This window comes from Phacochoerus africanus, chromosome 11 (assembly GCF_016906955.1).
Source record: "Phacochoerus africanus isolate WHEZ1 chromosome 11, ROS_Pafr_v1, whole genome shotgun sequence".
Classification (NCBI taxonomy): domain Eukaryota; kingdom Metazoa; phylum Chordata; class Mammalia; order Artiodactyla; family Suidae; genus Phacochoerus; species Phacochoerus africanus.
In genome coordinates, this window is record NC_062554.1 from 38,931,287 (window position 1) to 38,956,934 (window position 25,648).

At 39.3% G+C, this 25,648-nt stretch overlaps 1 protein-coding gene across 4 annotated transcripts in view; it reads left to right on the plus strand.

Moving 5' to 3' along the window:
* The window catches only part of HOATZ (HOATZ cilia and flagella associated protein), a 27,615-nt gene continuing 1,967 nt past the window's right edge, over positions 1 to 25,648 (plus strand). Inside the window, exons 1-6 of one of the 4 annotated variants that reach the window (XM_047753213.1) lie at positions 1 to 180; positions 4,600 to 4,762; positions 5,212 to 5,250; positions 5,736 to 5,806; positions 23,469 to 23,528; positions 24,105 to 24,157. In XM_047753213.1, coding sequence (XP_047609169.1) covers positions 76 to 180; positions 4,600 to 4,762; positions 5,212 to 5,250; positions 5,736 to 5,806; positions 23,469 to 23,528; positions 24,105 to 24,157 — 491 coding nt within the window. In that variant the 5' untranslated portion in view covers positions 1 to 75. Of the gene's footprint in view, positions 181 to 1,783; positions 2,162 to 4,289; positions 4,763 to 5,211; positions 5,251 to 5,735; positions 5,807 to 23,468; positions 23,529 to 24,104; positions 24,158 to 25,648 lie in introns of those variants that run through there. The other 3 variants (XM_047753210.1, XM_047753212.1, XM_047753211.1) reach the window with 3 other exon arrangements.

Consider the following 25,648-nt stretch of genomic DNA (forward strand, 5'->3'; position numbering starts at 1 on the left):
TTGTGCTGCCTACAAAATAAACTGCACTTTAAAAATTTTATTTCAGTAGGCAAGGCATATTGGTGACTTTTATATATGAGTTTTCTTGACTTTTTATTATCTTGGAAGAGGAGTTTTAAAAATCTGAATTTCGAGGCATTTACTGCAACCCTTGCCTGGGATGGAAGTAGTTCAGCTCAGGTAAGAAATGTAATAATAATCATAAAACATCAATCAAGAAGAAGTATTAAATATTGTATGGGGTAAAAATGACTAACAATTAGAATAGAATTGCTTTTGTAATTATGGCTTGATCAAGACTTGATCAAGACATACGTCTGTACATTGTCAATGGAATGAAGGCTATTTTCACTCCTGATCTTATTATATATGTATGTTTAAATATAAAATACAAAATTGGCTGTACAGTTGTCCCAAGAGAGCCAGAGACCACTTAGCTCTGATTATTGCATGTTGCCTAATAGGGCTTGGACTACTGAACAAGTTAAAGGCGTGTGAGGGCTTTAAGGAATGTATTCAACAACACTGCCTCTCTCCCAAAGAAAGGAGGAACACAGATTTCGAGTTAGTTGTAAACGACCTGCCTTCTGCAATTTAACTTTACAAGTTAATTTTGAATGTTTTCTGTACTGTGCATGTTACGCTTCACTTTGGTTTCTTACTCTCCACTTTGGTGCTCACAAAACAAATGATGCATTGAACCAAAAAAGGTGCTGTCTTTCACATTCAAAGATGATGCTGTAACTCACTCAAATTCATCCTTGGAGAGTTCTTCTGGTGTTTTAATAGTGTGAGTTTGGAATGTGTGTTGAATGATCTAAATCACCTGAGCCTATCGGTGTTGTCATAGCATCTGTGAGACCCCTTGCTGGGTTTAGGGAATCTATCTGCAGCTGGGGAGTTTTCTTTTGTAGAAAATAATTTAGAACTAAGCCTTGGGAGTCAACAATGAGTAGTCTATCCTGGGTGGTTGAAGACCAAAGTTGGGGTGGGGGGTGGCTATTTCCAATTGAATTCTACAAAGTGTGTAATCAGAGAATATTCTTTATCCTCTCCTGATTCATTCACTGAAGGAAAGGAGGGGAAGGAGTAACTGAAGGGATTCTTAGTTGAAGTCTCCCAAAATGCTAACTACAGTCTGCCCAGTGTGCTCCCAAAACACACATCAACACATCTGCATCATCAAATTCGGAATTGTGAGAATAAGAAAATGTAAATGGTCAGGAGACATTGTTCCTCCAGCCTCCTCAGCCCTCACCCTGAATGTCCAAATTTAGTCTTGCTTCAAGGACCTACTCCTTGAACCTTCCCTGACCAATTACATTCTCCTCCATGCCCTACCCGACCCCCTTCTACTTCTACCCAGATTAGTAATTTATTATGTACTGTCTTGAATGGCAAGTAATGGACGTTCACTTTGTGTTAGCAGCTAGATTGTACACAGGGAGGGTGGAATGGATGATCTTAGGTGCTGAACATATGGCAGAAATTTAAATAAATAGGTGCTGGAAGTAGGAAGAGTGCTGATGGCCTTGATCTCAAGAGGCCCCATCCTCTGATCTAACTAAGGAGCTAGCTGGCCCCCACTCAGTCTCGAAGACCCAGCTTCCACCCCATTGCGTGGCCCTCTGAGAGCGTAAGAGAACCCAAGGGCGACGCAAGGGTGCAGATGGGACCTCAAAGGCATGCCTCCAGCCCATCACAGGTTAGCCAGGCTTATCTCCATTTAGAAAATTCAGGCCAACTCTTTGGTACTTAGCCAGCTGTTTATCCTGACAGTGATGGGTTTGGAAATTGGGTGGGCTCGGGAGCTTCTTGGGGAGCGGCAAGGCGAGAAAGAGCTCCTCGTCCCTTTGGAAAGCTGGTAAAAGAAACTTCTCAAGATCAGCGCCTCTGTCTCCTGGGCCTCCTAGGGAACTGCAGGGGCCCGCCCTCCGCCCCTGGTCGCCGCTTCCTCCCCTCCCCCAGCCAGCCCCTCCCCCACCTCGCCCGGCTCGCGCCCGCCCCGCCCCCTCCACCCGCGGGGTTCCAAAGGCGGTTGGCCCGCCACGGCCACGGTCACTCGGCCACTCGGAGCTGCGAGGCGCACTGGGTTGAGAAAGCCAGCTCTAGGGTTTGGGCCGGAACTGAAGAGAAGTTTTCTGAGGCTGAGCCGACCCGGGTGAGGGAGGGGGGAGCCGGCCGGAGAGAGCGAAAGGGAAAAGGAAGGGGAACCTGAGCGGGAGGGCCCTGGGAGGTGCGGGAGACTGCGGGCAGGGGAGGCGGGGCGCGGGGACTCGGCGGCCCAGGTGAAGCCCGCCGACCGGGCGCTCCCGGGAGTCAATTGGGCCTGGGGGCCCGAGCCCGGAGGTGCAGGTCCCCACCTGGAGTGCCGCCCGCTGGCTGTGCCTAGAGTGCGCAGCAAGCCCGGCGGGGGCCAGCACAGCCTGTGGGCCGGGCTAGGGTCCCGGGGGATCCGGATTCGCCCTCTGGGGACCCGCGCCCTGGGCCTCGCGCCCAGGCACTGTCGGGCATCGGCCCGGGTGAAATATGGGGTCGTGGCGGGCGCGATCCCGTGGCCCGCCGGCTCGGGGACTCCGCGTCGGCGCTGCGGACCGTCCGGGAGCTGCACCCTGCGGGCGCCCGGTGCTCGGTTTGTAGGCAGTGTAATTAGCTGATTGTACTCTGGCGCTTACAATCACTAATTCCACTGCCATCAAAACAAGGCACAGCATCACCCGCCGCCCCGCCAGGACGAAGACGCCGCCCTCGGCGGCCAACTGCCGACCCAGAGGGTTTGAGAAGAGCCCGCTGCGCTTCGAGATTTGATGCGTCAGCAGTTAGAGCTGTTGGCCCAGCACGTTGTCAGCGTGCGCATAACCTTTGCAAATGCCCGCAGGCGGCTGCATCTAGATACGGTTAAACTGTTAGCTATCTCTAGGAGTAAGAGCATGATTGTGCAGTTCTACTTACCGAAAGCGAAATCCGTGGTGTTGAATGACTTTAAGACGTTATACTGCTGGGCGGAGCCCCCTATAACGCTTAACGCTGTATGCAATGATTTATTGTGCCTCTTTTTCATTAGTAGAGTATTCACCAACCCACAAAGTAAAGTGAGCTGCAACTGAACTAATGGTTTGTCTGTCTAAACGTATGGGGGCACCAGCTTTAGTCTGCAGTTTGCGATGAAAGTTAACCTTATTTTCTGTGAGTCTAGTTACTAGGCAGTGTAGTTAGCTGATTGCTGATAGAACCAATCACTAACCACACGGCCAGGTAAAAAGATTTGGGAATTCATCCAAATGAGCTGCCTGTGCATATCAGTGTGTTGGGAGGAGGAGGGCTGGAATTCGCTAATATTACCCATTGCCTATTTATCAGTAGCTCTGCAAAGAGAGAAATCAACTCCTTGGCCGCTAAATATACAGTGTAGGTAGTATGCAATATTTTCCAATATTCCTTCAAGCTCTGAACCAAGTGTTTCAGATATATGGGGGAATACGATTTTTTCCTTAGCTGAGTGTCATTGTATAGACTTGTGATTATCAACTTTTGAACTATCTTTCCATGAGACTGTGTTAATATCTTGAAGGAATAAAGTGCCTTAAGGTCATTATGGAAACTATAAGGCCATAGGAAACTAAATTGTGGTTATTACCACGTGTCCATTTCCTAAGTTGATTATATGATGTCCATCTCTATCCCTGCTACAGTAATTACAACTTTCCTATCCCTTAACTTGTTCCTAGTTAACAAGTTAACCTCTGGGGAAAGCTATGCACATAACACTTGTTAATATTTCTGTAAGAAATATTAACACAATTGAGAGCGCATTTTTCATGAAAGAACTGGGTCCACTGATCAGATATATTTTAAATAATCATTTACGAGTGTTGCAGTCTAAGCAGCTTTTAGTGGGTCTGGGACTGAGAGTGGTGTTACAATCTAAATCGAGTTTCTTTCCATAGGATTGGTTTCAAAGGATTCAGGGGGAAAGTGTATAACAAAAATTATACATAGGGGTACCTCATCAGCCCAGTTCACACCTCTAGCTCCCACAGGCTAGGATGTTGGCTGCCCCATTGAATTCTCCAACCAGTGGAGACCCAGAACTTCCCCATCATGGGTGCTGAGCTACAGCAAAATCTTCTGTGGGAAGGGGATTGGGGCTGTAGAGCTAAGGAATTGAAAACTTTTAGATATATTTGGGAAAGAAAGCTGGTCGCGGCGTGGGGCCGGGAGGTACGGGGGCGGGGGGCGCGAAAGGACAGGATATGAGAGCTGAAATGCACCTCCACTGACTCCAACAGGACGCCTCAAAGTTGATGTCCTGACTGTACGATCTCAACTTCAAGTCTTAGACTGGTCCCGAAGCCTGTGATCACTGCAAAAGTGGGCTTCTGGGGGCCCACAAGCTCGCACCAGACCCCAACATCTACAGAGGAAATTAAGGGCTTCCGGCTCTGGTTGTTGCCAACTAAGCGGGTTTCCGGGGGGAGGGGGGGAGGCGGGGCTGGGAGAAGGGCAAGAAACCTTGGAGAAGCGTCCTGAGTTACCATGGAAACGAGGCCCAGCAGCGGTCCAAGCAGCCGGACGGAGTCCTGTGAAATTTGCCCCCAGGGATTACTGGTGTTCACTGGCTCTTCGGATCTAGATGCCAACCTGGCCAAGCAGTTCTGGATCGGGGCTTCGATGTATCCCCCCAACGAATCTCAGTTGGTGCTGTCCAGAGGTAGCAGCCAGCGCCTGCCGGTGGCCCGGGCTTCTAAGAGTAGTGCTCCTGGTGAGTAGCTGCCTCCTCTATAACCCACCCGGAAGATACCAGAGCCCCTCCCAGGAGAACCTGCTGAACATAATTCTAAAATAAGAATCATTTCAAACGTCTAAAACTATACAAATAATTCTTAAATATTCTCAACAGCCCTTCCACCCAAAATGGAACATCTTAAGGTATTCCTTGGGTTATAACACCTGTTTGGCTAAACGTATGATATAGAATAATCTGGGCAGATGTTGGCTGAAGGGATATTAAGGATGGTTGCTACATAATTGAGTTCAAACATGAAACCCTAGAGAAAGTTAAGGCAAGTCACATTAGAAACCAAGTTCCCTTACCTGTAAGCCCTAAGATGGAGAAACTGCTATGCAACTTTTATAGGTATAGGCACCTTAAATACTTTTAATGCTGTGGTTTTTCCAATGACTTCTTTACTTCCCTTTTGTATTTTTTAGAGAAAAGTTACTTCCAGCCTTTTTTCCTTGAGAAAAGCAGTAAGTACCAACTTTTATGCCTTTCAACATCCTGATTCCTAGATCCTTCAAAAAATAAGTAATGAGTACAAGGATACAACTTCACACTTTGGCATAACTTTATGATTTGCATTACCAGGATGCTGCTTCAGGAACCACTCTTATTTCTCCAGAAGAAAATGCCTAAATTCCTCTAACATGTTGAATAGGAATGTAGAAATTGGAATTTCTGGTACTACAAGCATGTTCTCTTTAGAGACCTTGTCTCTGAAGCCAAGCTACTCACCTTCTAAAGAGTTTAGAGGTTCCCTGAAGCAATAGCTAATTAATTCAGTCTCCAGTTATTTATGAATCTAATTCATAAAATTTCAAGACAGTACATACTAGTGTTTCACTTCCTACTCTATGTATGTATTACCTTTTAGCCTTTATCCAATTTTATATCAACATTATTGTAAAGTCATGATCAAGTTATTTCAGATTGAATTTGACTTTGTTTTCATTAGAGAATAGAGATGGAGTTACTGAAACCCTAAAGATTCAGGAATCTGAGGAGAAAAAAAAGTATCTCCAAAAGGTAGGCCAATATTTCTGAAAGTCATCTGATTTTCATTAAAATTTCATGATTATTTTCCAAATAATCCCAGTTATTTCTTAATACACAAATATAAAAAAGTTCTGCTTCTGGTGTATCAGCTTGAGCAGCTGGAAAATCTTTATTAGAATTTTAATTGAAGATTAAGAAATTCTATTCAATTTTGGCTATTCTCAACCTCTGTAAAAACCTAAGGATTTATGAGAACATTGAAATCAGAGGGAAGTGGGGAAAGATGGATTCACACACTTTTCACCCAATAAGACCCCAAACCATATATAATATTCTAAGGACAGAAATATTGTCAGAACAGGAAAAATTGAATAGAATTGACTATCTTAATAGGTCAAAATGAAATGATCAAAGGAATGAGTCTGTCATCTAGAACCATTTTGACTAAAAAGACTGCAATTAAACACATTGGTGTTGTCTAACCAACTGAACGTGTCTCTTCTTGGCAACATCCCTTGTTTGCTTTTCTTGAGGCAGGCACAGCCTTTAACTCAGCAATTAGTACAGTGATTTATAGAAATGTTTTGTTTGGTTAATGGAGAAATTCCATTCCTGTAACTGCTCCTGTGCTCTAAAAGCAAAGATAGAGATTTGTCTGGCCTAATGTTTTTAATCATCGGGTATATTGGCAAACTCCAAAAGACTTATCGGGAATTCTTCATAAATTATAGAACAGTGCATTTGAGTTTGATGATCACATTAGTTCTCTTTGTGGACTTTTGGGGATTCCCCCAAACAGATTAAGTGATTAGAAATAGTCAGCATTTGCTTCTCTCTTGAGGACATTAGGTATTGTATACCTAATATACTGTATGTATGTATGTATGTATATATATACACATGTAATAGATATATAATATATATACCTAATATATACCTAATCTACTGTATACCAGGACTTAATGGGGGAAGGGAGCCTAATTTTCAGTGAGGCAAAAATCATTAAAGTTGATTTCTTTAGCACTTCTTAATTTTATTTTTGGAGGAGATTAGAAATAAAGATTAAAGACAAACTATTATCAACCTTTATCATCTTTTGTCAAACAAGACAATATGATGAATTTACAAGTGGATGTTCTGCTAATGAACTATTAGTAGTCTTAGAACTTATTTCCTTGCCTCAGTTTCCACTATTATTACTTACTTAATTCCCAGATATCTATTGAGAACCTGCCATGTGCCAAATACTATACTAGGTGCAGGGAATGTGAAGATAAGATGTCCCTGATCTCAAAAAGTTTATAATATGGCAGGGGAGAATACCTGTTAAAGGCAGGAATTGTAATACATTATTATGAGAGATGGCAGTAATGCTATGAGAACACAATGAAAGACGTCAAATCAAGCTTAAGGAATCAAGAAATCTTCCCAAAGGGACTGAGTTTCAAAGAAAGTATAGGGTTGACCAAATAAAGAAGATGCAAAGCAATCCCCCATTGCTGCCCTAGTTATCTTCCTAAAACCCAAATCCTATTATGCTGCTTTCTACCGTATTAGTGTGGTGCCAGGGCTGCCAAAACAAAATATCACAGACCAGCTGGCTTAAATGACAGAAACTGATTTCCCCACAGTTCTCGAGAGCTGTAACTGCTGTAAGTTTGAGGCTGTAAGTTGGAAATTAAGGTGCCACCAAAGTCGGTTTCAGAAACCAACTCTTCCTAGCTTAGAGATGGTCGCCTTCTCACTGCGTCCTCACACGGGCACAGCAAGAGAGCACCTCGTCATAAGGACAGCAATCCCTTCATATTAGAGCCCCACTTTATGACCTCATTTAACTTTAACTACCTCTCTAAAGGATCTGTTTCAAAACAGAGTCACACTGGGGGGCCGTTTAGGGCTTCAACATGGAAATTGCAAGGTGGGGGTGGGAATGACACAGTTCTCGGTCCATTCACCTATGTTTGTTTTTTCCCTGCATCTCCATTTCTCTAAGATAGAGACCAAACTCTCCAGCATGGTGTTCAAGTTCTTTTCCAATCTGACCATAACCTGAATGACTTCCCCCTTCCTATACCCCACCCCTACTCCAGTGCAGCCCACACTGTACAGCTGGTTTTCAACCACTGGGCTCAGGCCTGCTGTCTACACCTCCCCATATGTGCTAGGTTTGGTTTTTGCCAAACCCAAACACATACAGTATTCTGTAATATCTGCCAAATTGTACATTAACTTAAACGTGTCCTGCAATGCAGTATAAAGAAGTATAAAGCATAAAGAAGATTGAGAGTAGACAATAAGAGGCCTAACAAGCAGCAGTCCAGCAGGACAGAAAGAGAATATTACGGAAATGTGCCTTGCGAGTATATAGGAGAGCTGGGTCAGTATGGCACGGTACAATTCTATACGAACAATGCCATGGTCAAAAAGCAAGAGAATCATGTAATAACTGAACGCTCTTATAGACATCCCCAGATGCTACTGTGACATAGTACTCATAACACCCAATTTAGTCAGTGCACCCATGTGCTGTGGATACTAAGCTAAGCGCTATATAAGTATCAAGTCATATTCTCCTTCAGATAGCCTCATGATGATGATTTCATCAAAGCTCACATGATTCTCCAAAGTTCCCATAACTGGTAGGTGGCTGAAAGCCTGTCTCCTACCACCAAAGCCGTGAGTCTCATTGTATTGTAATGCTTCCTGGCCAAGGCACTGTTCAGGTCTGCTGCCAAGTATTCCAGAATTCAAAACTGTCATATGAAGGAGTTCCCTGGAAGCCTCACAGTGGGGGATCCAGCATTGTCCCTGTTGTAGCTCGGGTCATTGCAGTGGTGCGGGTTGGATCACTGATCTAGAAACTTCCTCATGCCATGAGTGTGGCCAAAAACAAACAAAAAAAACAAAACTGTGGCATGAATACAAGTATGAGAAACACTGTCTCCAGCCCTGTGGGACTATAAGCCATTTCTTCAACCTGCAGTGCATTTTTACGTCTCCACCTAAAATGCTTTCCCCCTTCAAGGCCCAGCTCAAGTGCACCTTCTCTGTGAAGCTTTCCTAGAGGTGACTTAGACACAACAAAATGAATAGCTCCCTTCCCTTCTCCCAGAGCAAGTCACAGCTAACTCACAGTGTCTACCAGTCTCCCATCTGTGTTGTAGGTAGCTGTGGATGTTTTTATCTTTCCTGCCAGATCACAGGCACCATAGTGCAGTGGACTCTGGAGACAAACCTGACTCTTCCACTTACCATCTGAGTGATCCTGAGTAACCTGTTTAACCCCTGTGAGGCTCAGCTTCCTCAGAGAAGGAAAAATCATAAAAATATCCCCTTCATAGAGCTGATATGATATGTAAAGCACCTGACCATCATTTGCTCTCAACAAATGTTAACTCTCTTTTCCTCTGTGAGAGCAGATGTCATATCTTTTTTTTTTTAGAATATCCTTATTTTTATTTAACTGAAGTTGATTTACAATGATGTGTTAATTTTTGCTGTACAGCAAAGTGATTCAGTTATACATATATATACACACTCTTTTTTTATATTCTTTTCCACTATGGTTTATCCTAGGACATTGAATATAGTTCTCTCTGTGCTATGCAGTAGGACCTTGTTGTCTCTCCCCTCAGTGTATAACAGTTTACATCTGCTAACCCCAACCTCCCACTCCCTTTCTCCCCCAACCCCTCCCCCTTGGCAACTACAAGCCCATTCTCCTTGTCCTTGAGTCTGTTTCTGTTTTGTAGAAAGGTTCATTTAGATTCCACATATAAATGATATCGTATGGTATTTGTCTTTCTGTTTCTGACTTAATTCACTTAGTATAATCTCTAGTTGCATCGATGTTGCTGTAAGTGGCATTATTTCATTTTTACAGCTGAGTAGTATTCCATTTGTGTGTATGTACCACATCTTCTTAATCCATTCATCTGTCAATGGACATTTAGGTTGTTTCCGTGGCTTGGCTATTGTGAATAGTGCTTCTATAAATGTAGGGTGCATGTATCTTTATGAATTTTAGTTTTGTCTGGATATATGCCCAGGAGTGGGATTGCTGGATCATATGGTAAATCTACCCTTCATCTTCTCAGGAATCTCCATACTATTTTCTGTAGTGGCTACACCAACTTACATTCCCACCAAGAGCGTAGGAGAATTCCCTTTTCTCCACATCCAGACGTCATTTCTTACTTGCTTAACCCTGGTGTTTTTCTCATTATTGAAACTCAATAAATATTTGTTGATTTAATAAATAAATGCATAATTAAGGAGTGAACTATGCTCTATACAGTAATAATACCATTCTGTGTGGCCTTTTGCACATATATACATCTGGCAGATTTTTCTAGGCTGATAATTTTTGCAAGAATACTCCCCAAAGCTAGTCTACTTTAGTCTACTTTGCAAATCTACTTTAGGACCAATTTAGTACACCACCTCACTTCTCAAGTTTGCTTTTACCTCATGGGTCTTTATATGATGGGAGGAAATGTGACTCCCTATAATTACTAAAACATAGAATCTATTTTTGGATACCACTGTTCTTCTAAGTCTGTAGTACTCTCTGCAGGGCTGCTACCACCATGTTAGAATTTTTAGTTTAATGGCAAAAAATAACTGGGGATGGGAAGTTCTATATAACTAATAAAACATTTACAATGATTTATTTAATTCAAGAGAATCTTCTACATATTTTGAACATATACAGTTATAGGGAAATTCCTGGTATAATTTTCATCCTAAAATGGGAAAAAAATATTTCCCATCAAGTCTCTTAAAGTTTTCTCTTCCACTTTCTCCTTGAAATTAATGAAAATCTAAACATTTATCTCCATCACTTCTCAAAGTACCTTTATAGCTTTTTTTTTTCCCCAGCTGATATTGATTTTTCAGCTGTTGAACTTTTTTTTTAAATTTAATGTTATACTCCTTTTGGAATATTTTCCAGGTATACATTATAAATGTTTTTGGTTAGTGGACAAAATGCTATTAGTCACAACTACTGTTTCTGTGATGGATAGCCATGGCAGAAAATCAAAAACAATTTGAGTCTGTCAAGATTAAATGGCTTACTCTGTCCATAAAGGAAACCTCATAGCACTGTACTGGACCATTATTCTTCCTCTGAGAGTTCTAAAGTAGTCTGAAAACATTATAATAAATGAATAGTCAGCTAATTCTTTGAAATCATAAAACTAATTTGCTTTTTAGTTTTGCCACCTTTAAGAAAGCTCTTTAACTGATTATCTCTTTATGAAAAGAATTATAAATAATTCATTTGCTGGGAGAAGGAGGAAAAGGTCAGAGCAGTATTATAAGACAAATATATAGATGACATATTTGGAAATGTCCATCTGGAATCAGATTTTTAACATGAGTGAATATAAACTAAAGGTTTTTACAAGGAAACTATGTAAATCTACAGAAGAATTTATTGGGAATGGAATTTTAATCTATTCAATCACACAACCTGTACAACCAATACAGACCATTAGTGTAAGTCTTCCTCAAAAGTGAATTTTCTCTATGGCCTTCCGCAGACCAGAATTAAATCAAGCTCTGATGAAAACGTTCTTAGAATAAGAATCCAAGATATTTCACAAAGGTGTGTTTTATAACCCAAATCATGAAAGTGGAAGACTTTAACATTATCCTTGATTCTCTTACACTTTTGATGGGATACTCAGAGTCATTCTAAGTCCATTTTGTTGAGCCAAACCCAAGACATAAGGCATTTCCTCAGTGTCATTGCCAGCTCAGATAAAAGAACCTCTTTGGTGTCAAACTGCCCAGGATTGGCTTCCCTAACAAATGAAAATTTTCTCAGTAACAGCACTATCTGGTTTTGTTTTATTGGCTTTCCTGCACAATTTTTCCAAATCAGATTCTCCTAACTTTTGCCTTTGGGGCTTATCCTACTGTTGATGTCTTTGCTGGGCCCTTCTTGCCTGAGCTTGACTTTGCCTCTTCAGCTTTGACCCTCTCCTGGCCTACATCTCTTTTCTAAGTTTTCAGCTGCTTTGGGCAGACATTTTGTAAAGTTCAGATTGGCTTTGTGACTCTAAATTTCAGTGCAGGGGCTTCATTTGTATGGAGCAAGACCCAAACAATGTCCAGTTCAACTTCACACATCAAGACTAATGTCTCTACCTACACCAACATCTGCATTCTATCTATCAGGAACATTTCTGGCCATAAACCCCAGAGAATGCAAAATAATACATTAAACATTGTAACCTCAATTAAGAACTATCTTTTTTTCTTTCTGTTTTTAACAAAACAGATAATAATAAAAATTTGAATTTTTAACAATATTTTTTGGCTTAGTCAAGAACAATCACCATATTTAGATGAATTTGTTTGTCTTATATATCGATGCTGCTGAAGTAGGTTTGCAGTATTGCAGTAGGAAATGACACGAGTGTTTAAGAATATGTTTGGTTGGGGGAAGGTACATGCTTTAGGAATTTGCTTTCTTTTTTATAGCCAAGTGTATGTCTGTACTGAAGTTCTAGTTTATGGAATATTGGCCTGTCCCCTGTGTTCAAGTCCTCGTCTTGTTTTATGTCTAGTGTCCCAGACACTCTGGGACAGTGGCCTTGTGTTATTTTCTACTCCTGCTGCTGTATTCTAACTCCCACGGCAAGTTTCTCTCAAATGCTGTTGATCACAGCACCATGATCTTAGATTTCTATCTATTGCCTTTTCCTGGTATCACATCCTTCAGAGAAAAGATCTGCTGTGACTTTCTTCTGTGACCCACCGACTGTATTTCCACTCTGACCTGTTGCTTTGCACATCCTTTTGCACAATGGACTACACGTCTGTTCAGTACCTCTGAGGCTGTGAGGCCTCTGAGTCTTGATCAATCCTATTAGGGACCATCCTCCTATTAAATAAGTACCTCGTATGCCGTCCAGCTCGAGGAACTGGACTATCATGCAAGATCCTGGTCCGGACAAGTTAAATCACTTATTTATGCACTCATAAGAATTTATTTCGGAGTTCCCGTTGTGGCTCAGTGGTTAACGAATCTGACTAGGAACCATTAGGTTGTGGGTTTGATCCCTGGCCTCACTTAGTAGGTTACAGATCTGGCGTTGCTGTGAGCTGTAGTGTAGGCCAGCAGCTGTAGCTCTGATTAGACCCCTAGCCTGGGAACCTCCAAAGAAAAAGAAAACAGCAAAATCATAAAAAAAAAAGCAAAAATTCTGGCACTAAGGAAACCGCAAAAAGGAAACCTGTTCACAGTATGAGAGCAGAAGTAAGACAGAACACCAGAGTTCCTACTGGAGCTCAGTGGGGGTTATCTCTGTAAGGATGTGGGTTTGATCCCTGGCCTTGTTCAGTGGGTTAAGGATCTGGCATTGCTCCAACCTGTGGCATAGGTTGCAGATATGGCTCAGATCTGGTGTTGCTGTGGCTGTGGTGTAGGGGTCAGCTTTAGCTCCAATTTGACCCCAATGCAAAGACATCAACAGTAGGATAAGCCCCAGAGGCAAAAGTTAGGAGAATCTGATTTGGAAAAATTGTGCAAGTGTCACTCTACAAATATTTATTGAGAATGTCTATAGGCCTAGCTTTGTGTAGGCTCTGGAGTACAGTGATGAACAACAAAAACATGTTTTAAAGACACAAACTCTATCCTTATCTGAAACTTGCAATCTAATCACGGAGAGCAAGATTTATGAAAGAATTATACATGATGTTAGGAGAACATTGAATCAGCAGTATTGATCCAATCCAGGGAGTCAGGGAAGATTCCTGCAAAGATTAAGAGACTCCAAGGAAGACTGGGCATTAATTAGGCCAGAATGAGGAGTGGAGGGAGCATTAGGAGAGCCTTCCAACAGCAGCAACAGTGCATGTCAGCAGCAGAATGGCCAGCATGGTGATGGGAAGTGTAGGCCATAGTAAGAACATTAAAGGAATCATTGAAGGGCTTTAGGTCGGGGTCGGGGAGGGGTGGTGGTGATAATATCAGATTTGTTTGAAAAAATTCAGGAGAATGGACTGAAAGTGGCCAGAGCAGAAGTGGAGAAACCAGAGTGAAGGCCATTGCAATCATCCAGTTGGGAGATGATGGTAGCCTGGATTAAGAAAAAGTAGATAGATAATAAGAGATATTTAGGAAGAAAATAAGTTGGACTTGAATTGTGTATTGGAAAAGGAAGGTGAGGCATAGCAAGGTATCAAAGATAACTCCTAGTTTTCTGGCTTGCACGACAGGATGGATGGACATAGTCTCTGAAACAAGGAACCATAAGTAAAAGTCAGGTGTTGGGATTTTTTTGGAGGGGGAAGAAGAGGTTAGTAGTTTAGTTTAGACTCATGGAGTGTGAGGTACCTTTGAGATAAGCTAAGATAAACCTATTTGAGCTGTCAAATAGGCCTGTGAACACATGGCTAGAGAAGTATGGGCCAGAGATGAAATGGGTCGTCTGGATGGGGAATCTCCCACCCCCTCCTTCTTACAATCTAATGGAAAAACATACCTGAAAGAAGAGGTCGGTCCCATTCACCTCTTCATCATATCTGTGTAACCAGCAACATGATGAAAACCTTAAAGACTCAGTGATTATTTGTTTGCTAAGGACAAACCTTGGTAATTTTTGTGGACCAAATCATCCATAGCATAAAATCAATCCTATTTAGAAGTATACTAATATATCTATACTTTATTGAATTTAAAGAGGTAATATTCATTTTATGCTCAAGTTTTCTCAACATTAAAACTCAAATCTCACTTATTGCTTTTTTAAAAAAAAAATAGTGCCTTTTAAAGCAGCATGAAAGCAGTTTCTAGAAATCATTTATACTTTTACTTTATGAAAGCACTTGTTTTGTGTGAACATTTTAAAAGAACAGCTGTGCCCTTCGGGCAATTATTACTGGTTTTCCATTAAATAAACAAATAATACATATAACAGAATTGTTTCAAAATATGTAACAGAATCAAAAAATGTGTTCTCTTCTTCAAAACAGATAAATTCATATTTTATCAATATCTACATTTAAGAAAAATGATATTGACGCCCTGTTATGTAATGACTGATATATTTTTCTCATTTTAGTAAGCCATTATTTTTTAAATGAAAATTATATATGCAAAAGCTGGGAATGGAGCCAGGGTCAAGCAATTTCCAGGAGGTATGAAAAGGTGCTTAGACATGCATTTTTTCTACAAGTAAGCATTAGTCATCCCTCTAATTAATAATCCTCTACCATCTTCCATCCACTCTCATAGATTACTGCCTTTAGGTCTACCTCCTAAATATCAGATTAGAGCTGGAGAAAGCCTTTTCATTGATTATTTAGGCTCTCTTTTAAAGTGCATGGTAGATCACTTGAGGTCCAGCAGTTCTGTATCTTTTGATTATAGCAGATATAAATTTACTATGTGGAAGTTGTAGAATCTACATAGCAGATTTCAATCAATAGACATAGGGAATGATAGTAAATTCATGGAGGAAGTTCATAGTTGAACCATTCTGTTATCAAAATCAATAAGCCAGGAGGCACATTCTGCCTTTTGGAATCAAGCCCAGATGTGAAACTTTTTACTAACACATAGTATTACCTTAAGCCAATAGTAACTCTCACCTTCCTCAGCTGCATTTGTATAAGAACAGGAATGGAACCTACTGAAGATTAAGACTGTGTAGGACAAGAACAAAAATTCCCTGGGGAGCCCATTGGACATTTAACTCCCAATTCTTGGCATAGAAATAAAAATTAAAATCTGGAGCCTCAAGAAAAAAAATCAGATAATGTCCTCTAACCTCTGTAAAACCATAGAACCTTGGTTCTGCATAGGCGATATTCTAAATTTGGAATATAATTCCCATTTTATAGTTAACTTGTAATCAAAAATCCTATCATAAATATTTAACGTGCATTAAATAAGAGCTTAGAAAGTTCATCAATTTATAAGTACCGCTATGACTCAACTATTCTTTACCCTTAAACACTTTTTTTGCAAAGTGCTATATGATACCATAAAATAGGTAAATTAACTTTGATCAAAGCAGACCTCATGCTAGATTAGCTCCCCCTGCTGTGTGTTCTCATAGCACACATTTTCCACTAGAATATAAATTTTTCTGTGAGGGCGGAGACTGTATTTGTCTCTTCCACCATGGTTAATCCTAATTCTTTATTTTCATAATTAATATTGAATAAAGGAGCCATTCTGTCACTGCATGTGTGTATGTGTGTGTAAGTGTGCCAAAATCTCAGAAATTCCCTGGTGGCTCAGTGTTAAGAGCAGGCGTTGTCACTGCTGTGGCACAAGTTTGATCCCTGACCCTGGAAACTTCTGCGTGCCATGGACGTGACCAAAAATAAAATAAAATAAAAGCGTCAAAATCTCTAGTTTGTGTTTGCAGTAGCATAGCAAGAGAAGCCTAGGACACAGAGTCAAATAGAACTGGAAATGAGTTCGAAACCTTAGCTCTGCCAGTTACTAGTTTCCTAATTAATGTTAAAGTGACTCTGAGAAAAGTTGTTACTTTTTATGTTGGTTGAGTTCCTTCAATCTACAAAGAAACAGTAATACCATCTACTGTGTTAGGAGGATTAAATGAATTACACAAAGCCTGACATCCAGCAGTTACCTAATGAAAGTTTTTTAGCCTCTCTGTTTTCCCTCTTTTTTTAACCCATAATTGAAAAAAAAAAAAAGTAGCAGATACAAAATAAACTCGAATATTAAATGAAATGCTTTGGTCAAAATGGTAAATCTCAGAGGATGATGAGAAGATTACAAAATTCATGGTCAGTCACCCAGTTATCTACCCTCTGGTTAAAAGACACAATCGAGATTGGCCTGCTCATACTGGTAAAAAAGACTCATGTATTTTTCCTAATCCTGCCTTTATTTGTCATTCCGCAAAAAGAAAAATTACCACTGAAGATATATTTTGAAATTTCAACTATGGAGCAAAATGTATAGGCCAAGTTAGTTAATAACCATTGCAGGTAAATAAAAGGTAATTAAGTTTATCATAATGCCTCTCCCTGCAAATATAGATTAAGAGGTAAATGTCATGATGATTCTGAAGGACTAGATGCGTGGTTCTCAATTAGAATCCTGTCAAAAATCAAGTGGGAAAAGGTAATTACTATAGTCAAACTATACACAGCCTTTGCAACAGTTTTTGGAAACCTAGAAAAAGACTCTGGTATAGAAGCTAACTTAGGAGCCAAAGCTATCAGAAGTAGTGAATAGTATAAGCAAGTAGTATAAGCAAGCCAGCTCAATTCAAAGCAAACCCAACCCACGAGCTGCATGTTGACTAAAATGAGTTGAGGTGCTAAATAATAGCCCTAATCTGTGTAACTACTGTAGGTTTGATTTGCTGGTTTATTTTGTTTTTGTGTTTGGGTAAATACATGGGCCTGTTTTTTATTTCTAGAAATAGATGTTATTTTTTTCTAAGAAATCATCCATTTCATCTGTATTTTCAAATTTGTTGGTATAAAGGATTCAGTGTTTTTAATAATCCTAGTAATCCCTGCTATAGCTCTAGTTATTACCCTTTTTACTACTAATCATTTGTATCCTTTTTGTCTTAAGTAATTATGCCAAAGGATTATCTATTTTAACAGTCTTCTCAAAAAGCCAACATTTGGTTTTATCATGCTGTCATATTCTTGTTTTCTGTGTTATTGGTTGTGATTTTAATTACTTCTCCCTTCAATTTTGGGCTTGTTTTTATTTTCCTTCTAACTTCCTTCCCTTTCCACTTTGTTTCTTAATTTTCCATTTTATCTCTTTCCTAATATAGGCATTTGTAGCTATAAATATCCCTCAAAGTACTATTTTAGCTGCATCTCACAAGCTATATAGTATTTTTATTATTGTTCCATTTTAAGTATTTTAAATTTCCATTTTGATTTATAATTTGTCCCATGAATTATTTAGAAGTATGCTTTTTCATTTCCAAACATATTAAGTCATCTTATCTGTTTTTTTTTTATTTCTAACTTATTAATGTTGAGGTCAAAAACACAGTTCCTTTCTTGTACTAAATCAAGTTGAAACAGAGCTATCGCTATGTCAAGGTCTTCAACATGATACCATTCAACTATCCTACCCTTTATACCTCTACTCCCTAAAGCACACACCTTGTCCCAGTCAAACCAGGCTTATCACCATTTTTAAGCAACTTTAAGCTCATTCCTGCCTCCATGTCTCCATTTATATTTTTGAGGGGGTTGTACCCACAGCACATGGAAGTTCCCCAGCCAGAAATGGAATTTAAGCCACAGCTGCAACCTATGCCACAGCTACGGCAATACCATATCCTTAACCTGCTGTGCTACAGCAGGAACTCCCTCATTTATTTTTAATTGGACTGCTATCTTTCTATCACTGAGCATGCTTTTTTGTGTCATGATTTGATCATTAAGCTAGCCCACTGCTTCCCTAGCTGCCTTTCTCTCTTTGATGCATTATTCTTAAATCCTTAGATTATTTAGGTTAGAGCTCCTTTGGATTCTTCTAAAAATTTTACACATTTTAAGTTTTTAAACATATTAAGATTTTAGATCCAGCAATGTATTTGTGCAAATACTATTTTCCTTTATGTGCTTTTTTCACATATTTTGATGTTTGTGTTATGAGCATATATTGCATTTATAGTCAATGGAAAGAATATATATTTTTTAATTCTATTTGAATTAATATATTTCCCCCAGTGCTTCTTAGTCTGTTTTCTTCATGTTTTTTTCCCTTTCTAACTATCTACTCTTCTTACTAGAGAAAAACATCATTTTTGAGAACTAACTACATAGAGTATACACTTTAAGTCCTTTACTCACATTCTTTTTAATTTATTGATTTATTTATTTGCTTTTTAGGGCCACACCCAAGACATATGGGATTTCCCAGGCTAGGGGTCAAATCAGAGCTACAGCTGCCAGCTTACACCACAGCCACCAGCCTACACCACAGCCACAACAACTTGGATCCAAGCTGTGTCTGCGACCTACTCCAGAGCTCACGGCAACCCCAGATCCTTAGCCCACTAAGTGAGGCCAGGGATCAAACCTGCATCCTCATGGATGCTAGTTGGGTTTGTTAACCATTGAACCACAAAGGGAACTCCCCTTTACTCACATTCTTATTTAAGCATCAGAACGCCTCTGTCTGAAAAGCATTATATAAATAGGTAAACCCCTATTACAGAGGAGAAAGCTTAAACATGTAAGTGACTTTTTCAAGGTCACACAGCTAAAATAGAGTAAAGACAGTTTGAAGCTCGACCCATCTGACAATGGAGCCAAGTGCTTAACTACTATACCACATTGGTCTCAGGAGTTTCGAGATTCTCTTAAGTACTGGGATGGTTGCCAGGTAACTAAGCAAAGAGCTGATTTGGGAACCAATTCAATATTCTTCTAAGGTATTTCTAAGATTAAATTCAGTAATTAGGCTCTTATATACTATGGTGATCAAGAGAAGATTTCTTTTGGTAATGTAGCTAGGTAATCAGAGAAAGAAACACTACCATATGCTAGTTTCCATGAGTGTTGCAGTCAAAAAATTTCAATCATAATATGAGAAATGCAATTTTTCATATGAAAACCAGGTTTTGAGAAGAAAGGACCTCTCCTTTCGAATCTCGTGTTTATTAAGGGCTTTTTTATAACTGAAGATTAACTGAAGAGAAAGTTTATGATACACTGGAGAATTTGTAGGCAGAGGACTTTCTACTGCATAGTAAAGGGCAAATAATATTTTAGTTAGCCCTCTGTGTTTTTCCTTTCCTCCCTTCCAGCTCTCTTCATTAACTCACCTGTAGGTAAGAGGTTGAATTATCAGAAATTGTCCATGCCTATACATGGACAATTTTTCCCACTCTTCCACATTTTGAAAGCACTGAAAGAAAAATTTTCTATAGTAGTAATAATAATAATAGCAACCACTTATTAAATATCCACCATATGCCATGCATTGTTAAGCAATGTTTATTTTATCTCAAATTTTCACAACCTTCCTTATAGATGAGAAATCAGTACTCAGGGAAGTGGTTCTTTGATTTACCCAAAATCACAAACTTGTCACCAGTGGGATAATGATTACAGCTGGAGGGAGGAAAGGAGGAACCAGGAGGGATAATTAAGATATTACTTGCCATTAATCCTGCAGCAGAACTGGGATGCAGACGCACATGTATTTGACTCCACTAAACCTGTGTTGCCACCCATATAGTTTGGCTCTGAAAAGCCAAAAATAAAGAACTCAGCAACTTCAATTTTGAAGTGACACTGAAATTTTTTGACCTTCTGAGACATTAAATTTATATTTTATCATATGCTAATATCCTGAAATCAATTTTTATTCATAATTTACTTTTTCAGGAGTAGCACATAAATATAAGTAATATAACTAAAAGGTATAGTCTACAAAAATATCCCATATTAAAATACTATCAATATAAATTTTGAGCCACCGAGACATGGGAGAAGGTTGGTGCCAGGGCACAAGTAAGCAGCGGTGAGGTACACTGCTACTTTAGATTTGCTGCCTTCTGTTCAGGTCTCTTGCCTTTTAAGAGCCCACAAAGTTTTAATTTTATTTATTTTGGGACAAGATGTCTACTTTTCACCTGAATTTTAGGCATCATGTATCACAGACATTGAAAGAAAAAAATCAGAATCCTTTAAAAATTAAACTAATTTAAAAATACCTGTCAATTTGCTATGGATTGAATAACATGTCTATAGAAAAAGGCCTGGGATATTTTCAAGGTCCAATGTTAGTTTCTTTTCCAGCTTTCCCATTATACATGTACTCAGTTGGAATTAAATGCTTCCATGCTGTGATTACTAGCACTTTATTGATCTTACTTTCCCTGCTTTATCTCATAGCTGCTACCATGTCTCTTTCAGAGTCTTATTAATCTTTTCATCCTTCCTTAGAGCTTAGCAGTGCCTTGTAAATGATCCTCAATGACTTTTCGCTGAATTGATTGTCATGATACATGAATGAAAACATTACACTGTCTAATACACAATTATTAGCCTAAGCAAAAAGAAGAGTTTTAGAAATTGAAATTAAACAGAGGGCAAGTTTAGTTCTTAAAATCCCCTATGAACAAAACCATGTGATTACTTTCTGTGTTACTATTTGGTACTCAGGCAGGTTACATTGTCATAATGCTTCTAGTATAAAAACCAACAAATATTTAGTTACAAGATTCTATATAACTGTAGAATTAAAAAATTCATTAAAATTTTGATTTCAGATAATTTATCATAATGGATTTTTAATCAATTTATAATATAATATAATGCACCAGAAACAAAGCTTTAAAATATGCTCTGATTTCTGCTTCCTGGATATGTTTCCTGAGAATGAACGATAAAACTACTGTAGGCAATTGTGTCATCAAAACAAAAACATTGCCAACTAGTCTAAGAAATCTCTTCCAGGATAATCTCTTCAGTAACGAGAGAAAATTCTTACAATATATCTTACCAATAGGGATAAATAATTTACTTGTTAATTTTGTAACAACAAAAGAATTCTCATTTCTGGAGGAGTTCCTGTCGTGGCGCAGTGGAAACAAATTCCACTAGGAACCATGAGGTTGCGGGTTGGATCCCTGGCCTTGCTCAGTGGGTTGGGGATCTGGCGTTGCCATGAGCTGTGGTGTAGGTCGCAGATGTGGCTCGGATCCAGCAGGCGGCTACAGCTCTGATTTTGTCCCTAGCCTGGGAACCTCCATATGCCACAGGTGCAGCCCTAAAAAAAAAAAAAAAAAGACAAAAGAATTCTCATTTCTAACTATGGTGTTTTGGTTGTGTTCATTAATGGAATTTCATAAGATATTTTAATCACTTAGTAATTCCTAAGATAGTAGGATAAGGGAGGTCAAAATTTTTATTTATAATATTTTAATATTAGATATTTTTATATAGTATACATTTTAGCTATATTATATGTATATACAACTCCCGATATAATTTGATTTCAGGATTTTAGGATATGATAATGTATAAATTTAATGTCTCAGAAGGTTAATGAAGCTTCGCAGCTTCTCTTACGGGCTTCAGGACTAAAGAATCATCCTGAGGAATTACTTAGCAATACACACACCCTTTTTCTCTTCATTCCCTGTTTCCTCTGCTTTGAAACCCTACTGTTATTATGCTCTCAGGCCTAAGCTTAGACATCACCTCCTCTGGGATGGCTCCTCCGAGTCTCCCATACAGATACACACACACCCTCCTCTGTAGTAAAGGTCCCTCTTGAGTTCTCCGATTGTGCTGTCCTATTCTAACCCCACTGTAGTACCTGTAAAACTGTTCACTTATCTTTTCCTCCACAAGCCTGCCATCACTTGACAGGCAGGAATGGTATTTTATTTGGCCCCTAGCACAGTAATGTTACATCATAGGTGCTCATTATATTTTTATATATATATATATAGTCCTAACCCTCAGTACCTCAAAATGTGCCCTCATTTGGAAACAGAATCATTTTTTATAAAATAAGTTAAGGAGTTAATACTAGAGTAGGGTGGGCTCCTAATCCATTAGGACTGGTATCTTCATAAAACAAGCATGTGACTACAAAAACACACAGGGAGAAAGCAATGTGGCAATGAAGGCAGAGACTGGAGTTATGCAATGCAAGCCAAGAAAGGCCACAGATTGCCAATAAACCACCCAAAGCTAGGAAGAGGCAAGGAAGGATCCCCTGCAGGTTTCAGAGGGAGAATGGGCCTGTTGACACCTTGATTTTGGACTTCTGGCCTCCAGAACAGTAAGTATCACCCAGTTTACGATGCTTTGTTACTGCAGCCCTAGGAAGCTGGTGCAGTGCTCAAATTTGAAAGGATGGATGACTTAGAATTTGTAGCTGCTATCACAAATCTATGTCCATTCTCATACCTTACTTCTAGCCTTGATCTAAACAGAGCTTCTTTCATATTCTTTGGCCATTTGAAGCTACAAATTTGATTTGTCAGAGTCTCCGGTTTCTCCTCTTGTTCTTAAATATTCCAGTTTTCTGCCTGGCTGTTTCCAAAACTAAACATAACTGGAGTCTTTGAAAAAAAAAAAAAAACTGTATACCCCTATCTGCCTCATTTAATACATCTATATCTTGATAAATCATGCTTACACTAAATTAATTTTTTTTTACTCTTAAGAAAACTTACCTGAAAATGTGCATGTCTCATTATCTAAGACAGGGAGTGTGAGGCTCTGTTCTGCATGCAGGCCACTTAGAAGAGCCCTCCTGCCATGGATGTGGGTGGTGGCACAGCACACTGTTGGAGCTGGCTGGCTACCATTTAATGGCAGTTTCCTGTGGTGGCCAATAGCTTGGGCGTTGTTGTCAAATGGAGCTGGTATCAAACCCAGTTCTGTCACTTAAAAGCTTAGGTGAGTTATTTAACCTTTTGCTCTTCAGATTCCTCATCTGTAAAAAGGAATAATAGTGGTATCAAACTTCTGAGCTATTAAAAGAAAATAAAGATATAACATATATAACGTTCTTAACATGGTTCGTTTGGTTCATAGTTTATAGCTAATATTTTTATAAAAATTAAAAACTGTTAATGCTGCCCCAAAATGCAAGAAGGAGAATAGAAATTTTTACACCCTCCATGGACACAAATCTTTATTATTAAATCAAGAGACTCACTCACTTTTTTTTCCTTTAATTTAGGCTAAAAAGAGAGATGAGATTATCCAACTCTTAAGAAAACAAAGAGAAGAAAGGATCTCGGTGAGTCCAAGATAGTGAGGCATGCAGATAAATCTGTCTGGATAGAGGGGATGAACTCTGTAAATTCTCAGAGGTTTTACAGCTTAACCCCTTATATGGAGAGACTTATGGTCCAGAACCTTCTATGCTCTGTTCTGGAAGCGGGGACAGGGTATAGGCATCAGATAATTTCCAACGCTTTACAAACCAAAGATATCTCCAGGGTGTGCAGCACCATAGAATTAACTGGGCTTATCGTCACGTTATAAAGCTGTAGGATATTAACCTGGGCTACCTTAGTGCTCGCCTATGTTGCACCATGATTGATCTTGCTTCGCTCATACAAAAGTAAATGCTAAATGAAGAGGAACAAACTATAGAAGCAATAGAACCTCATAAACTTAAACAGATGTACAAACACAGTCTCCTGAATGAACCCCTTATCTGAGCCATTTCTGATCCCACATTCTCCAGATTTAAGAAGCTAGTCATCATAAACTCTGTGATAATTTTACCTCAGATTTTTTCAGGTAAGTAAATTTTAGTCAATGTAAGAAGTAAAAATTTTCCTTCTTGTTTCTGTTTTGTTTTGTTTAGAAAGAACTGGTCTCCCTTCCTTATAAACCAGAAGCCAAAGTACACAAAGCAAAGTAAGTTGGCTTCTGTCAAAAATAGTCTCACCTGGCTAGTTTCCCTGTAAAGAAGAGCTCTTTTTTCTTACTCAGTTTGCTCCCTACCTTCAAATCTCCTAAAAACTCTCCCATATATAAGTAATTTCTTGCCTTGAGAAAGCTTTCTTCTGCTCATCTACGTCGAAGCCTGTGTGCCCACGTCTATGAGTTGGTGCAGACAGAAGCGGAGATGAACCCTGAGTCACTGTACACAATATGGTCCCCTCCTTTCTCATCCTGGGTTATTGTAGGCACCTGCCTTCACGCTTTCTTGGTGCTCCTTTCTGCTCCCAAACCCTGACCCTCCCTCCCATCTTTGGCAAATCAGCAGGTCTTCTAGGTTATCAACTCTGATACCACTAAACGCAACCCACATCCTATTGGACACTATTTCCCATTCTTAACCCTCTGAGCCCCAACAGGAACTGCTCTGTGCTTATTTTTATAGGAATGATCAGAACAGTCCTGTTACGACCCATGTGGATTCACCTAAAACATTATTTCACAGCTTGAATGATAATTTCCTTAATGATTTAAGTGCTTACCTAATTCCTTTTGTATAGCAGCTTGCCCTCCCTCCTCTGTCCTGAAGGCTTGAATTTCATTCCATTTCACTGTGACATCTTCCTCTGAGCTTCTTACACACTTACTATCTGCACCGTTCTTTTGGCACTACTTGGTGCCCATATCTTATCATTATTCAACTCTTATTATCTGACGTGTTTTTAACTTTTCACATTTTTTTGTCTATGACTATATTGTAAGCTCCATGAGAAATTGGATCACCCAAAGTGCCTAGCACACTGCCTCATTTAGGAATTCAGAAAATCTGTGTAACAAAAAATGTTAGCTAAAAAAATGTCATGTAGTTCCATATTAATTAATTTAGAAAATGGTGTTTCTATGCCATACATTAATTTATAAATATTTTGGCAATATCTTAGACACCATTTTACTTTAATTTTGCCCTCTTTTTCCTCCCTCCACCCTTGCCTATCTCTCCAAAACTCAGCTACATCCTAACCATCACTCCTTCAGCAGATCTAAGGAAAATCCAAGTCCCTTTCTGTCAGAAAGAATGAACTAGAAAGTATGTGCTTTGGTAAGATTTTAGTAGCAAAATGTATTTTATCCACCCAGGAATATTTACATTTTAAAATAGGGCTGACTAGAAGCAACAATGGGTAACCAAAGAAATCAATCACCAATGATGAAGTCACAGAAGTCTGACTTAGATAAGAACCATCTACGTTTAGCAGGTCTGCTCCCGTGTGCTTCAAGGCACAGGTCACGGTGGAATGACCATTGCTCTCACACAGAAGTTTATACTGTAAAATCTAATGCATCCTCAGAATCCAAATCAGTACTTTTTTTTATTATAGGTGGTTTACAGTGTTGTGTCAATTTCTGCTGTACAGCACAGTGACACAGTCATTCATATATATACCTTCACTTTCTTTTATTATTTTA